The 14,997-nt window shown below is 59.4% G+C and overlaps 3 protein-coding genes across 3 annotated transcripts in view; 1 reads left to right on the forward strand and 2 right to left on the reverse strand.

Moving 5' to 3' along the window:
- The first annotated feature begins 1,269 nt into the window (after nucleotides 1–1,269).
- CALML6 (calmodulin like 6) lies at nucleotides 1,270–4,464 on the forward strand. Its single transcript, XM_053575440.1, has 4 exons — nucleotides 1,270–3,863; nucleotides 3,954–4,098; nucleotides 4,180–4,280; nucleotides 4,351–4,464. The coding sequence occupies exons 1-4, from the start codon at nucleotides 3,659–3,661 to the stop codon at nucleotides 4,395–4,397; spliced, it is 498 nt and encodes a 165-aa protein (XP_053431415.1). The 5' UTR covers nucleotides 1,270–3,658; the 3' UTR covers nucleotides 4,398–4,464.
- A 192-nt stretch (nucleotides 4,465–4,656) lies between these two features.
- On the reverse strand, nucleotides 4,657–6,769 carry TMEM52 (transmembrane protein 52). The gene is made up of 5 exons (XM_053575437.1): nucleotides 6,327–6,769; nucleotides 6,194–6,237; nucleotides 6,046–6,087; nucleotides 5,357–5,535; nucleotides 4,657–5,265 (listed from the first exon to the last, which is right to left on the reverse strand). Exons 1-5 carry the CDS (start codon nucleotides 6,375–6,377, stop codon nucleotides 4,805–4,807), a joined length of 777 nt encoding a protein of 258 aa, XP_053431412.1. The 5' UTR covers nucleotides 6,378–6,769; the 3' UTR covers nucleotides 4,657–4,804.
- CFAP74 (cilia and flagella associated protein 74) overlaps nucleotides 6,769–14,997 on the reverse strand; it is a 69,789-nt gene continuing 61,560 nt past the window's right edge. Inside the window, exons 26-39 of the mRNA XM_053577137.1 lie at nucleotides 13,885–14,161; nucleotides 13,205–13,303; nucleotides 12,431–12,550; nucleotides 11,868–12,370; nucleotides 11,668–11,777; nucleotides 11,471–11,526; nucleotides 11,262–11,381; nucleotides 10,842–10,997; nucleotides 9,896–10,022; nucleotides 9,609–9,763; nucleotides 9,241–9,373; nucleotides 8,875–9,020; nucleotides 8,518–8,652; nucleotides 6,769–8,335 (exon numbers count right to left, since the gene is read on the reverse strand). Of these exons, the coding sequence (XP_053433112.1) occupies nucleotides 8,234–8,335; nucleotides 8,518–8,652; nucleotides 8,875–9,020; nucleotides 9,241–9,373; nucleotides 9,609–9,763; nucleotides 9,896–10,022; nucleotides 10,842–10,997; nucleotides 11,262–11,381; nucleotides 11,471–11,526; nucleotides 11,668–11,777; nucleotides 11,868–12,370; nucleotides 12,431–12,550; nucleotides 13,205–13,303; nucleotides 13,885–14,161 (2,239 nt within the window). The 3' untranslated portion in view covers nucleotides 6,769–8,233. The remainder of the gene's footprint in view (nucleotides 8,336–8,517; nucleotides 8,653–8,874; nucleotides 9,021–9,240; nucleotides 9,374–9,608; nucleotides 9,764–9,895; nucleotides 10,023–10,841; nucleotides 10,998–11,261; nucleotides 11,382–11,470; nucleotides 11,527–11,667; nucleotides 11,778–11,867; nucleotides 12,371–12,430; nucleotides 12,551–13,204; nucleotides 13,304–13,884; nucleotides 14,162–14,997) is intronic.

Raw genomic sequence — 14,997 nt, forward strand, 5'->3', positions numbered from 1 at the left:
TACTCCTGAGGCTGTTTTGGGGCCCAATGGTTGTGTCAATGGGTCTCCTCTTCTCTAGGAAGGGGTCACTGGGTGTCCTTGCTGCACACATAGTCTCTCACCTAGCGTGGCCAATGCTGTTTGTTTGCAAGTTCAGCTGCTCTCCTTGGGCACTGGTGACCCTCTCCAGACCCATCCAGAGAACATGTGGCACACCGTGCCCTGCAGTGGGCAGAGCAGCCCTAGAGCACACTGGGGACCCCTCTGCAGGAGTCTGAGGTCTCCAGAGAAACAGGAGGATGAGTATGTCTGTATATATGCAGACATGTGTGTATGTGTCCCTACACATAGACACACGCATGTACATGTCTCTCATATTTAAAGAATTGGCTTGCATGACTGGGGGACTAGTGAATCTGACAGGTGTGTGCATTGCAGGGGGAACCACTCCACATGTCCATCAGCAGGTGAATGGAGAAGAAAAAGATAATCTGTCCATATGAGGGAGTATTATTTAGCCTTTAAAAAGAAGGCAGTTCTGTTGCTACACCAACTGTACCAAAGGAAATAGGCCGGTCACAAAAGGCAAACACTGCATGACTCCCCTTACTTGAGGTTTCTAAAGTAGTCAAATGCTCAGAAACAGAAAGGCCATTGCCAGGCCTGGGGGCAGGCAGGGGAGGGGAGTTAGACTGTAATGGGGGCAGAATTTTAGCTTTGCAAGATGAAGAGGTTCTGGAGGTCTGTTGTACACAAGTGCACAGATTAACACCATGCACTGGACGGAGAGGAAGGTGAGCCCAAGTGCTCTAGGACTTCTTGCTCATTTTCTCCTAACTCCTTCAGTGCTTAGAAGTGATGTGAAAAGGAAAGTAGAGATTGAGGGCTGACAGGTCCCAGGTGTACACAGTGTGTGCAGAGGCTGGGTGGAGGTTGGCCTGTGCCAGAGGAGTAGGGCTAGGGTGAGGAACAGGGAGACTTGCCTTTCCTGGAGTCCTGGGAGTGGTCAGGGAGGAGGACAGGGCCACTGTGGTCTGGCCATATGTTGCCCCACCCTATCTTTGCAGCGTCAGGGCCTGGAGAGGGGTTGGGAGAGCTGCCTTTGCTCTAACTTGGGCTCCAGGGATCCCAGCCTAGAGTTTAAATTGTGAAGCCACCAAGATTCTGGACCTGTCAGGGGCACAGCCAGGAGTGTCAGAGCAGAGGTCTGAAGATGCAGGAAAAAAAGCCTGTTTTCTACCAACTGTGACCACAGGCAGGTGATAGATGTTTGGTGGGGGTGTTGTTCAAGGCCAGTCGGTTGGTGCAGTCCCCTGTGTTTCTGTAACCTGGCCATCCTCCACCTGAGGATGCCGGGCCAGTACTCAGGGTGGGCGGGTCTGGGTGCTGCCTCCCTCCCTCCTAAGAATAGTCCCCTGCCTTGGCCCAGGGGGAAATAAAGGCCAGAGAGTACTAGGATGGAGGTGTGGGATGACCCTCTACCTCACCAAATCCAGAGCCAGCTTCTCCTCCAGCCCCTGCACTGAGCTGGAGGTGTTCCCTGGGGTCATGACCCGGTGCCTGCTGAGGTGGCTTGCCCCTGCCAGCACAGACTCAGCCTCAGCAGCTGGCCTGGCCCTCAGCGGGAAGCATTGCATATTCTGGCAGGCTGGCAGGGGACATGGAGTGTCCCACCTGCTGGGACTCATCAGGCAGTCAAGGGGCTGGTGGGGGAGCAGATATGTGTGTGTGACCCCGAAAGGCCATGTACAGAGTGCTGGGAGCTGGGTGGGGGCCTAGAAGGGGTGGAAAGGGCCCTTCAGCCCAAGAGGGGCTAGATCTGCAACCAAAAACCTCACATCTCCTGCCTGAAGTAGCCATGGGAGCTGGATGGGGGGTTGGTGCGTGTCTGCTGAGTGAGTACGTGTATGGTTGTGTACGAAAAGGGTGGTGTGCCATTGTAGCGCTTTGTCCCTGGCCAGCCTGGGCACTCACCCTCCTGGGAGCCAGCTTTGCTATTCTGAGTGGAAGGGAGGTCAGGTTTCCCTGAGAAACCCCAGAATAGCCCCCGACCATGCCTGGCCTCCCAGCGGGCGGCCCAGCCCCTAAGTCCTGTCTGCCCTGCCCCCCTAGCCTCCAGACCACGTCTAGCAGTCCCTCCTTGAAGGTGGGCTGGGGGTCCCAAATGCACCTGTCAATTTAGCCTGTCTTTAGAGGGTATTTGTGAAGTGCTGGCACTGGGCCTGGGCCCATGGGGATGGGAGGGCAGCCTGACTTGGGCCATGGGGTGCTAGCTGGCCAGGGTGGGCCTCCAACAAAAAGTCTCAGCAGTGTGTCCTGACATCCTGGGGTGAGGCCCCCATACACAGCAGTGGGAAGACCAGCCCCTGGGAGGCAGAGGGTGGTACAGTTAAGAGGGAATGATGACGGGAACCATGTGAGGGTGAGGGGAGGCATAGGCCAAGCAGGGCCAGGAGTAGGCTCTGTGGGGAAGGGCAGAGAGCTCATCCCAGGATAGGGTGGGCAGGATTTCCCACCCATAAAAGGCTCTTGGAATCTGGACCCTAGGGACCCTAGGCAGCCGGGTCCAGCTAAAACTCAGCTGCCACCATTGCCCCGTGTTCTGCCTGAGCAGCCCACATGACAGCTCTGTAGCTCCTGCCCCTCAAGCCGGCCGTGGACATGGTAAGGCTACTTCTTGGGGGGGCCTCCAGAGGGCCGCTGGCTGAGGTGGAGGCCTGAGCCTTCTGATTTGAAGATAGTTCTTTTGTAAGCACCAAAGGAGGCAAAAAAGCTTCATCTTTTTTTGCTACTTCTCTCTTTTTTTTTTTTTGTAGAGACAGAGTCTCACTTTATGGCCCTCGGTAGAGTGCCGTGGCCTCACACAGCTCACAGCAACCTCCAACTCCTGGGCTTAAGCGATTTTCTTGCCTCAGCCTCCCGAGTAGCTGGGACTACAGGCACCTGCCACAACGCCCAGCTATTTTTTGGTTGCAGTTCAGCCGAGGCCGGGTTTGAACCCGCCACCCTCGGTATATGGGGCCGGTGCCTTACCAACTGAGCCACAGGTGCCGCCCTTGCTACTTCTCTTTTAATGAAACAATTTGTTCTGTAAAATTTGGATTTAGTCAAAAGGCTGCACTTGAAGAACAGGAAGGCCACAGGTTCCTTACCCAGCTGGGTGTAGCACCCAGTGCGGAAGAAGCTAGGGTGAGACCTCTGGGCAAAGGGTGTGTAGGAAGCCTGATCAGGCCACCGATGCTGCCCTCATTCTGGGGCCATGGTGTCCCTGGACCCACTGTGTAAGGGTGACAGAGGGGTGGCCATGGACCCACTGTGCAGGGGTGGCAGTCAGTGGTGGCCAGGTGTTAGACTGTCCCCAGGGGGCCCTACAGGCCATCCCGTGGGCCCTGGCTATGCGTAGGCCTGGAAGCCTATCCTTGGAGCTTTCACCCTGGCCTGGGCCAGGCTCCTGAGACTCCTCTCCACACAGCTATCCTGTGCCCCCATACCAGGTCCCACTTGGCTCACTCGTGCCTTCACTCACCCCTTTAAGCTCCCTAGCAGAGAGAGCTGTCACTTTGTCCCAGAGCCTCCCCAGGCTGGGCCTCCTCTTTTCACTACTCATCTTGAAAGGCCAGACAGATGGGTGTGGGGGATTGGCTCCAACCCTCCCTTGGACAGAGGAGCACAGGGGGCTATGGCACAGCAGGCATGGTGTCCCCTGCAGACGGAGCGCCTGTCTGCAGAGCAGATCAAGGAGTACAAGGGAGTCTTCGAGATGTTTGATGAGGAGGGCAACGGGGAGGTAAAGATGGGGGAGCTGGAGTGCCTCATGAGCCTGCTGGGCATCAACCCCACCAAGAGCGAGCTGGGGTCCATGGCCAAGGATGTGGACAGCGACAGTGAGTAGGACAGAGACGGCAGGGGTGGGGCTGCGCAGGGTGGCCCACAGGTGTGGGGTGAGGCTCGAGCCTCACTCGAGCTCCTTGCAGACAAAGGGTTCTTCAACTGCGATGGCTTCCTGGCACTGATGGGGATTTATCATGAGAAGGCCCAGAACCAGGAGAGCGAGCTGAGGGCGGCCTTCCGTGTCTTTGACAAGGAGGGCAAAGGCTACATTGACTGGAACACACTCAAGTAGGGCCTGGGGCTGGCAGCGGGGTGGATGGATGGGCAGGCGAGCGGGCAGGCAGTGTGGCTCATTGTGAGGCCCCATAGGTACGTGCTCATGAATGCCGGGGAGCCCCTCAATGAGGTGGAGGCGGAGCAGATGATGAAGGAGGCAGACAAGGATGGGGACGGTACCATTGACTATGAGGGTGAGTGGGCATAGGCCCTGGGAGCTGAGAGCCAGCAGGGCTGGCTGCTCACCTATCCCTCTGCCTCCAGAGTTCGTGGCCATGATGACTGGACAGTCCTTCAAGCTGGTCCAGTAGGAGCAGCTGCAGGGGCCGTGGAGAGCCTGCCCATGGAAGGCTGCCGCCCACCCACCCGTCTACCCAGCTCTGTGTGTCAAATGAATGCACAGCCTAGTTCTTGTGTGCTTCACTGTCCCCAGCTGGAGAAGGGAGTGGTAAAAGTTCAGGGTTGGAGAAAGGAAAGGGTTTTCCTGGGCCAGCCTGGGCACACGGCCCCAGTCACTTCTGCTGAGACATCTGACACCGCCCATTGCCCAGTCTGGGCACAGGCCAGGGACCACGTGCTATCCTGCCTGCTTACACAGGGGATGGGCTGCCTGAGGGCCCCAGAGCCCTAACCTCACAGGTGGAGCCCACTTAAATACAAACTTTATTTTCTCTCTAAAAAGATGTAGCTGTCACAGCTGCCCTTTAGCTCCTGAGGCTCAGGCCATGGGGCCCTCCTCCAGACTTAGGGCCTGTTGGGGCTGGGGCAGGTGCTGCAGCAAAGTGCCAGGTGGCAGGTCTTCCTGAGGAGGACGATGGGACAACTGGGGGCCCTTGGCTCCAAGTGCCCCATACCCCAAACTCTGGTCTGATGGCTTCAGGGGGTTCCCCTGCCCCCTTGAAGGGGCACCAGTGCTATAGTGGGAGTGCTGGGTATCTTGGTCTGGCTCCTGGGGCCCTGGAGCAGTCTCGAGGCCTAAGGCCGCAGCGAGTGGGCTGGGTTTCTGGGGAGGCATCAGCTCTTCCTCTCTGGGTTTGGCCATCTTGACAGCCTCATCATAGGAGGGCGGAAGCTCAGAGGCATATAGGCTGTAGGTGGGAGGGGCCATGGAGTCAGGGTCCAGTTCCCCCAAAGGCAGGAGCAGCTGCATGCCCAGTGGGTACTGCACCGAGCTGTAGGCTGCAGGGAACCAGAAGGGGTTTGAGGAGGTGGGTTTCATGTTCACCTCCCCTCCACCTCCACTGCCTGGTAGGTGCCACCAGGCACTCACAGGTCACAGTGCTGTGCACAGGGCTGTCACTGTCCACAGGTATAACTGTCAGGTCACAGGGCTGCTGGGTTGGCAGCAAACGTGGCTGGGCCTGCGCCTGCTTCCGGAGGCAGCAGAACCGGACACAGCTGGCTGTGACCCCACACAGCAGCAGCAGGAGGACTGCGAGCAGGACCAGCCTGGGCAGGGGAGCAAGGCCCTACTGCTGCTGACCCGGCATCTTAGGGACAGTCAGGGCCCAACAACCCAAGACAGGAGAACAGACAAGGTTAAAAAAACAGAGACTGTCTCTCCACAGGGAGACCTCCTGGCCAGAGCTCAGCCTGAGAAGCTGGTCTGCCCTGGTTTCCAGCTGCTGGGCTTACCCTGGCTGTCTCTCCAGGGTTGGCCAGGGGTGGCCTTGGGCTCACTCCCAGGACATGCTGTCCCCAGCCTACTGCACAATCCTTGCGCTGGGACCGCTGACCACAGAGGCAAGGCAGGAGGGGCGGGAAAGAGCCGGCAGGCTCTGAAGGTGAGTCCTGCATGCTCCAGGCCGCCAGGGCCCCAGAGTCTTCCGCCAGCGGCCAAGAGGAGGCGGCGGGGGAAGCTGGACGCGGTGGCGGCAAGGTGGGGTTGGGCGGGCTAGTCCTGGTGTCTCCCCCGGGAAACCGTCGGACCGGCGGCCTGGTGCCGCGGTCTCCACTTACCCCACGTGCCACAGGCTGCTCCAGCGGGCCTGGGGAGGGCACCTGTGGGGACGGCGGCATCTGGAGCGAGATGCTGGCACTGGCCCGCCGACCTCACAGCCCCTCGCCACAGGGCGGGGCAGGGCCCCATCCCCCACCCCCGACTTACTGGTCTGAGGGGTCGCAGCTGCCGTCCGCGAAGCTCAGCGTCACCTGCGGGGACAAGGGTGAGCCCGGGCGGGGCGGGGCTCAGGCGCACACCTGCCTGGCTGCGCCCGAACCCAGCGGGCGGCCCAACCCACCTGCGGTAGCGGCAGGAGCGGCAGCAGCAGCCGCCGGAGCCCCCGGCACATGTTCTGGGAACAGCGGAGCTGGGAGGAGCCGGCCTGAGGCTTTATGGGGCCCGCCCACTGCAGAACAGGCCCATCACAGGACAGGCCCGCTGCAGGGCAGCCCCTCCAGGAGCTCCCCCATAACAGGACACGCCCACCAAGCCCTGGCACGCCCCGAGCTCGCACTCCGTGTCTCCCCCCACCAAGGTCACGCGCTCGGGCTGAGCCCCCACCCCCGCCGATCTGGGCCTGTCTGAGCTGGACTCGGCGACCCGCGGGAGCTGGTCCAGAGCGCGGGGGCTGCGTCGGGCATGGCTGCTGCTCATAGGAGGCTGGGGACCTCCGCCTTCCAAGAGGATCCTTGGCCCTTTCCCCTCTCCATGCAGGACGGAGGAGAGGAAGCAAGGGACGGAGCCGGGGAAGTTAAAGGCTCTGCCCTCATGGAGCACCTGGGCAGGGCCTCAGCCCCTGAGTACCGGGGACCTGCCAGGCTGCTCAGGGGACAGTGCCCTCAGGGAGCATCTCCTCCTAAGGCCTGGACCTGGCCTGTGTCTGGTGGACCTCTTCTTCTCCCATCTGGCACAGAAGTTGACCTGGGCTATGGCTGGTCAGCCTCAGTGGGGCAGCAAGGGACTTGGGCCTGCCACCTCTAAGGCCCACTAGACAGAAGTCCTATAAAATGTCCCTCCAGCATCAGAGTCACTGGCTTCAAGTTTGGGGCCATGACAGGTTCCTAAGCAGTAAGGGGTTTAGAGTGAGGGTGGGCAGTTCCAGATGGGTATCCCCAAGGCCTGTGCTTAGGAAAGCACCTAGATGCAACCACTGTCCACCCACCAAGCCAGGAAGGCTGCCTAGTGATGGGAGGTCCAGGCTGGGTGGGCTCTGCGGCGACATCCCAATAGACATGCTCCAGAGTATAGGAACTGGCAGGTGGGGGTGGGGAGGAGTCCACATACTGTTCTGAGTTCACAGGAGCCTTTCATGTGCTGGGGGTCGTTTTCTCCCTTGAAGGATAGGTCCAAATGCAAAAAGTGCAGCATGGCCTTATCTCAGACAAAGGGAGGCCCAAACTCCAGAGCTGGGCCTTCCCCTGGGCTCTGGCTGGGCTGAGGATAGCAAGTGAGTGAACTGGGACCCCTCACTTGGGGTTGTCAGGGGTCCTGGAACTGGGAGGAGTCTGCCTGAGTTTTGGAGTCCCAGCCCTCTTCCCTCCTCCCTGGGCCTCTCTGGGTCTGGGTCCTGTACCCCAGGATCCCATGCTGCCTGCTGCGGCCCAGTGCTCTGGGCTTGGGGATCTCTCCTGGCGTTTGGGCTGGGGTGGCCTCTCCACATGTGTCTAGCAAGATTCCCACACTCCAGGAGACCCTGCCAGGCAGTTGTTTGATGGATTGACATGTGTGTGGGGTGTGAGGTGTGTGTGTGTGGTGTGTACGTTCACAGTGCTCACACACTCGTACATACTCGAGGAGGGGTGGGGCTGCTTCCCCAGGGTTCTGTCCCCACCTCTGACTCTGTGTCACCCACACTGAAGGCCTGCACCTGTTGGCTCACAGAGTTTATTGACAGGCGTTGGGGCTCCCCTGGGGCCTCTACAGGCTGGGCTCTGAGGGCTGGGCTAACAGCAGGCTGTGGGTTGGATCAGCTATGTGCTGGCTCTGAGTGTAAGGCCCAAGCAGAGTGCTCTTGGACCCTGGGCCCTTTGAGTCCAGGGCAGCAGAAAGTGGCCATGGGCCATGCCAAGGGCTGTCCAATTGAACCTGCCCAGCAGGGGATGCCTCAGTCCCAGGCCCCTGGTGGTCTGGCCTGGCCCACAGCCTGGGGAGGGCTTTGAGGGTGGTCAGGAGGGGCCAAGGGCATTCTTTGGAGCTCCTGTGGCCTCAGTGGCCTGTCACCACCTGGGCTACAAAGATGACCTTGTAGACCTCCTTCACATCCCCTTTGAGCTGCAGCAGGGCTGACACCACGAGGGGGTGGTCTGGCTGGAATGGGCAGGGAGGTAACCCTTAGCCGACACGCAGCCCTGCCAGACCCATTGTCCTCCCTGCGGCATTGCCTACCTTATCTCCCCACGCCCTCCATGGCCACCCCTTCCCTGGGTGATGTTGGCCCACCCAGCCTTTGGCATTCCTGGGGCTCCCTGGCTGGAGCCTGAGGAACCTACATCAAAGTCGGCAGGTGGTACCCAGGAGATGCTGATGGTCTTGGTTTGGCCACGCTCCACAGAGCCCCTGGAGGGCTCGACGGAGAAGCCTTTGTGCTGCAGGGACGAGACACTGTCCAGGCTGAACTCAACCGTCTGTGGGCACAGGGCTGCTGGGGGCTGGAGGACCAGGCACTGCTCGCTGGGCGCCCAGCTCCACCTGCCCTCTCAGCTCTGACCAGCAGGCTGCCCACCCCAGTGTGCTGCAGGAAGTTACAGATGAGCCTGAGAGGGGTAAAGCCAAGAAGGGCCAGAGCTGCCCGAGCAGGGGAGGTTTAGGGGCTTCCCAGATGCCACCAGGGGTAGTGCTGTGGTCACCTTTTTTGGAGACGGCTGGGTGGTCCGGATGCAGCCCACCTGTAGCTCTCGGGTGGCAGGTGGGGCTGGCGTGTCTGTGTCAAACTGGATGTAGTCCAGGGTCACCAGGATGGGCCTCAGCTCCTCCCCTTCTGGAGAGGGAGGACCTGGCTTGGAAGCAGCCATGCAGGGCTGTGGCCAGGGCAGTGAGGGGAGCTGCCCAGGGTCAGGCTGAGGAATGGGGGATGAGTGGGGGTGGAAATTCTGGTCAGGGTGGCTCAGGGGGATGGGCGGGACCTTGCCCTGTGCTGCTGGGTCTGTGCTGGGTCTGGGCCGAGGCTGAGGGTGTTGGGAGGTCCTCTTTTGGCCCTTGTTGCGGGTGCTCACCCTCTCTGTGCTCCGGGTCAAACATTGGGACCACTGTCAGGGACTCCACAGGCACATCCAGGGTGTCTCCACCCTCCACAAACATCATGTGCTCCCGGGCCATCCCCTTCAGGAGGATCTGGTGGGAAATTTTCTGGGAACAAGAAGCACAGCAGCCTGGTCCCTGTAGCTTTGGGGCTGAGAGCCCTGGCTGTGAGGGCTGGGGTTGGTTCAGGGAGGGGTTTGGGAGGGACAGGGACCTGTAGGACTCTGGTCTCTCCACCAGACGACCCCCACATTCCCCCCAGTGCAGTGCAGAGCCCCCAGGTTTGGTGCCCATGGGGCTGGGTGCTTGAGGCCTCCAGAGGGGCCAGCTTTGCGTAGCCCACCTTCTCAAACAGCACCACCTGGAGCCGGTCAGAGAAGTAGAGGCTCTCATGGTCTGGGCTGAAGGTCACAGTGAAGTCCTGTGTCTTCCCTGGGTCCATGATGCCCTTGACGGGGACCACGCTGAACACGCTCTGGCCATTGAAGTTCTGGGTGCCTAGGGGTAGCGGGTGTGCATGACCTCCCCTGCAGTCCCTGTTTGCCTGCAGGCTCCTCTTCTCCCCTACCCCCGACTCTGTGCCCTCTCCTGCCCTCAGTCCTCTGGCCTCCACCCCCCAGCCCTGCTCACCGACCACCTCTGTCCTCTGGGCTGGCAAGGCAAGGAACCGTGGAAGCTGCTGGGCCTTGCTCCTGCGGCCAGAGAGGCTGTCCAGCCGCATAGAGAACATGACTGGAAGCGAGGAGTTGTTCTGCAGCTGTGGGAGTGGCTGGGCTCACTGCACTGGCCTGGCTGGCCTGGCAGCCGGTCAGCTGCCACTGGCCACGCCAACTGGGCACCCAGGTGCCCTCCCACTTCCAAGCTCCATCGCCTGTGACTCCAGCAGTAGCAACACACATGCCCAGCAGCTTGCTCAACTGTTGGTGCTTGCTTTAACCTCATCTGCCTGGCCTAATAGGAGCCCTTTACTGGGCTGCTCGCTGGCTTCCCTGCCTGGCATGTATGTACAGCTCTATGGGACTGACTGCCCTCCAGAGCTCCTCTGAGGCCAGGCCCAGGCCTGGCTTAGCAGAACCACACCCTGCCAGCTTCTTCCCCATACCTGCTCCCTCTCCTGAGAGACCCCCTCCTCAAGATGGCCCCTCTTAGGTGCTGTTTCCAGGGCCTGCCCTAAGCTGGGTGAGGGAGCCCAGGTGGCGCCATACTCAGAGGGCAGGGCACTGGGAGCCAGGCCTACCCTCATACACAGGCGTGGGAGCTGCAAGGCAGTGTCCCCTAGGGGTGCCCAAGGTGGGCTCTAAAGGAGTGTTTATGCAGCACAGCAGGAGAGTGGCTGGAGGGAACACTGTGCAAAGACCCTGGTGCAGAGGACAGGAGCCCTGAGGAAGCTGAGGACCGAGTGTAGGGGACACCTCAGCTTTCCCAGAAGGGCAGCAGTGGCAGCTGCTGGGGTGGGGATGGACGGGCACCTGTGCCTCCTCTGGCTCCTCCACCAGCCAGGCACTTAGAAAGGCTGGCTGATCCCTCCCCAGTGGAAACCCCTTCTGGGAAGCTGGGGCAAGCACCAGGGCCCCACCTTGAAGCTTGTGGAGACAGACTCCCTAGCAATCACGTAGCCCATGTTGAGCACGTCACCTTCGATGGAGCACATGATTATGGATGCCACACCGGTGCCTATGAGGGTGAGGGTGAGTGTGCCTCTCTTGGTAATGATGTCCAGCATTTCTTGAGCCTAAGGAGACCACATCTTTTAGCCAGGAGCAGACGCCTGTCAGAGGCATGCTCATTGGTTGCATGAGAGAGCTGGGACAGCTGGGAGCACCCTCTCCTCTTACTTGTTAGTGAGTGCAGGGCCCGGGGCGGGCTGCCGGCAGACCCAGGCTTAGTTAGTCTGGGCCCTGAGTATGCAGCAACCTCTGGCCCTGGACAATACCTTGTTCCTGAGACCTGGGGAGCTCAGGGCTGCAGTGTCACCTGGGGTGGGACTGGGGCTCACCAAGATGCTCTTGTGGGGAGAGAAGGACAGCACCAGAACCTGGGTCTGGCCTGTGTGCAGCCTGCCACAGGGGTTCAGTAGGACGAAGGGGCCGTTGGGGTCCAGCACTGAGAACTCCACCTGAGTTGGGGTCAAGGAGCAAGACAGCGACCTCTGCAGGCTCTGCCATAGGCCCCCTAGCTGCCTGAGCTGGGTGTGGACAAGGATACAGTGAGATTCTCGCGGGAGATATTCTGGATGGAGACCTTCTTTATGCTGTGGTGTCCTGAAATGGGGTAGAAGAGCAGGTTATAGTCCCCAGGCCCCAAGGGACAGCCCTGGGGCGGGATGGGGGAGTGGGCAGTGGCTTGGGTGTGCCCAGGTCCCTGGGGTGGGGGCTGAGTGTCTGGGCCCAATCAGAACTCACCTACGGCGACATCACCAAAGTTCAAGGTGGTCTTGCCTTTTTCTGATGTCACCACAACAGGAGGTGCCACTGCTGGACACCACAGCTCCAGGTACAGGGTGTTGTGGGGGCTGCGGGCAGGGCAAGGGCATGCTGAGGGCAGAGTGGGGGCTGTGCTGTCCAGGCCCTGCCCATGCCCTGTGCTGGAGAGTGCTCCGCACCTGAAACTCAGAGGCTCTGATCTGCTCCTATCTTTGATGTCACCACTGGCAATGACACAGGGGACCACAAATTTGTCAAACTTCCCTAGGAAAGCTCTGACCAGAGTGGCCTGGGCAGCCTGGTACCTGTTGGAGTTGGAATGAAGCCAGCAAAGGGCACTCGCACCCGCCCCACCTTGCTCACCAGCCACCATCAGAGGGCCTGCCCTGGGCTTGTCAGCTGGGCTCCGACCTCCCCATACTACATGGAGGGGTCTACAAGGCCACACCTGCCCCCTGGAGCCCAGGCTGTGGCTGTCACAGGTCTGTCTGACAAGGTGGTTTTCCCCTGTGGCTGCTCCCGTGGAGGCCTCACCCACTCCAGGTGCCAGGCAGCCCCAGGGAAGGGGTGGGACACAGGGCCTGTGGCCCCTAACTAGAGAGCCATGTTCCTGGGGCTGCTGGTGTGGCCACAGGGCTGGCAGTGAGCCAAGCCTGTCAGAGCTCTCCAGGGGCTTGTTTTGCTGCACTCAGCTTAGTCTTTCTTGGGGAAGGATGTCTCAGTGGGCCAAGAGGGTCCTAACAGCAAAGCCCCTCCCAGTCCACCTGCTCTCGAGCTGTTGTTTCTGCTGGTCCCAGTTGTGCAGTAGGGAGACGGACTGCTTCCACAGGTCTTTCCTGCGGGCGCTCATGTTCTTTGCAGCCTGTTGGGGGGGTGGCTGTGGGGCTGGCTGCCTGGGGGTCTGGGCAGAGGGTCACCTGAGGACACCATGCACAGAACCCCAGGGCTACTCAGCAACTCCAGCACCTACCTTCACCCCTGGGGAACCTGAAGCATAAGGGCAATGAAGAGCCCACCAGAACTGGGGCCTCTGCCCTGCTGCCTTTCCCTCCCATCGCGCCTGCCAGCAAGGCTGGAGGGTGCATCTCTGGTCTGTATGCTGTGGAAGCTGTAAGCCCACAAGTGCTCAGGGGGAGCTGCCAATGTGGGGCAGGAGCCCAGCTCCCCTCCAGGGGCAGCCATTCATGGGGTCACTCTGGGGCAGGACACAGGAGTGGGGCAGGAGTGTCCTGACTTTGTTATTGGCTAACTAGTGCAGGTGGGTGGACCCTCACCTTTCAGAGGCCACTACTGGACTCCCCTCTGCCTGGTGGTGCTTTTCAAGAGGGAGGTGTCTTGGTAAGAAAAGTTTAAGCCTCTTGCATACAGCTTGACACAAGGGATTGGGGAAGTCTGCCTCAAGAGCCTCAGGGCAGCAGGGCTCGTCCCTTGGCAAGGGCAGCATCCCCTCACAATTCTGGGGCCCATATCCCTCCTCCTAGTGCCTCTGCAGGCCCCCTCCTGGGGCCTTACGCACCAGCCTGGCCTCCGTTTCTTTGTTCGCAATCTGAAGGGCTTCCTGGTAGATCAGCTCCTTGGGCAGGACGGGCCGGAAGGCCACCTGGACCAGGCACCTCTGAGCAGAGACGTGGTACACCCCTGTGATCCAGGGCTGCCACCCCACCTCCCAGGAGCACCCACTGGTACCCTCCCAATCAGCCCCACATTCTCCACTGGAAGGTGGGGTGGGCTGCAGTGCACAATTAGCAAGCCCCTCAGCCAGGGGTGCGGGTCCAGGGGATGGGAGGTGTTGGGGCAGAGTCCTGAGTGGGCCAGAACCCTCCCCACTGCCCATGAGAAATGAACCTTCCTTTTCAGCTGAGGAGTTTCACCATAACATGTCTCCCCCACACACCAGTCTTTCTAAAGCACCTCTGTTTTGGAAATCCGGTCACTCATCTATAGCCAGTCCCCACAGGAAGGTCCTTCTAGGACAGGCCTCAAGTGGAGTGTGGGAGGGGCACTGCGGACCCTGCAGCCTCTTCCCACTACCCATGGTGGCCCCTGGCCCCATGCTTGGTGGCCATGGAGCCTTCTTTGGCCCTGCTTGGGTTCGATGAGGGGTAGGGTTGTTCCCTGTGGTTAAGGATGAGCAGAGTCAGGCACCCTGGTTGGCCTAGAGCCACCTCCCAGTTTACCCAGGGGACCCACACCTACCTTCCCTGGCAACACGGTCCCCACTAAGGGTGTGATGGTGATTGGTGAGTCTGGGGGTGGCAGGAATTCGAAAGACGTTGGTCCCACGGGGAAGGCATCCTCTGAGCCAGTCCGGGGCACAGAGTGGGTCAGGGAGTTCATGCTCAGGTGGGAGTTGCTGATGTACACCATGGCCACGGAGGTGTCATACAAGGCAGTGGCTGCAAACTTGATCTGGTGGTGGGAGAGCTCCAAAGGCGGGTGGACCCCCACAGCCCGGCAAGACAGTTTGAAGCATCTGGAAGTGACCAGTGTGGGCTCAGCTGCACGGGGCCATCCAGGTCCCTCCACAGCACAGGCAGGTGTCCTCTGAGTGGATAGGGACATGGGTGTCACCCAGAACTCATCACTGCAGCTGCCACATTTGCTCACTGCGCCATTCACACGTTTTGAAAATGCTATGTATTCCTGTGCATAATTTAGGTGGGTAGCTAAAATTTTTCTTTCTTGAGACAGTGCCATGGCATCACAGCTCACAGCAACCTCAAACTCCCGGGCTCAAGAGATCCTCCTGCCTCAGCCTCCTCAGTAGCTGGGACTACAGGCGCCCGCCACAACACTCAGCTAGTATCCCTTATCTTGATTAGTCTTGTTAGGAGTAATTGCATTTTATTTTTACCAAAAAGACTTAGTTTTCTTCTTTTTTCTCTGTTGAACATTTGATTACTATTTTATTGGCTTCTACTCTTTGTCTTTCCTTCTACTTGGGGCATAATTTCCTGTGCTCTTTTCCTAACTCTTGAAAAGGAAGCCCAGATTATTGATTTTCAAACTCTCTCCCTCTTTAATGTATGCACTTTGAGCTGAAGATTTCCCACCAAGCATTGCTTTGCTGGTTCACTTTGATGGTTCAGATGCAGCACACCCAAAATGGAACCCGCAGATGACCAATTTGAACCAGTCACAAAATGCATATGGTTGAGGTGAGGCAAGCAAGCTCTAGCTCAGGGGTGTCCAACCCATGGGATGAATGTGGTGCACACAAAATTGAAAACTGACTTAAAATATTATGAGATTTGTGACTTTTTGGTGGAGCTTGATTGCACGGTTCTCAGAGAGTGAACTTTGTGGACA

Source organism: Nycticebus coucang, chromosome 22, assembly GCF_027406575.1.
Source record: "Nycticebus coucang isolate mNycCou1 chromosome 22, mNycCou1.pri, whole genome shotgun sequence".
NCBI lineage: Eukaryota > Metazoa > Chordata > Mammalia > Primates > Lorisidae > Nycticebus > Nycticebus coucang.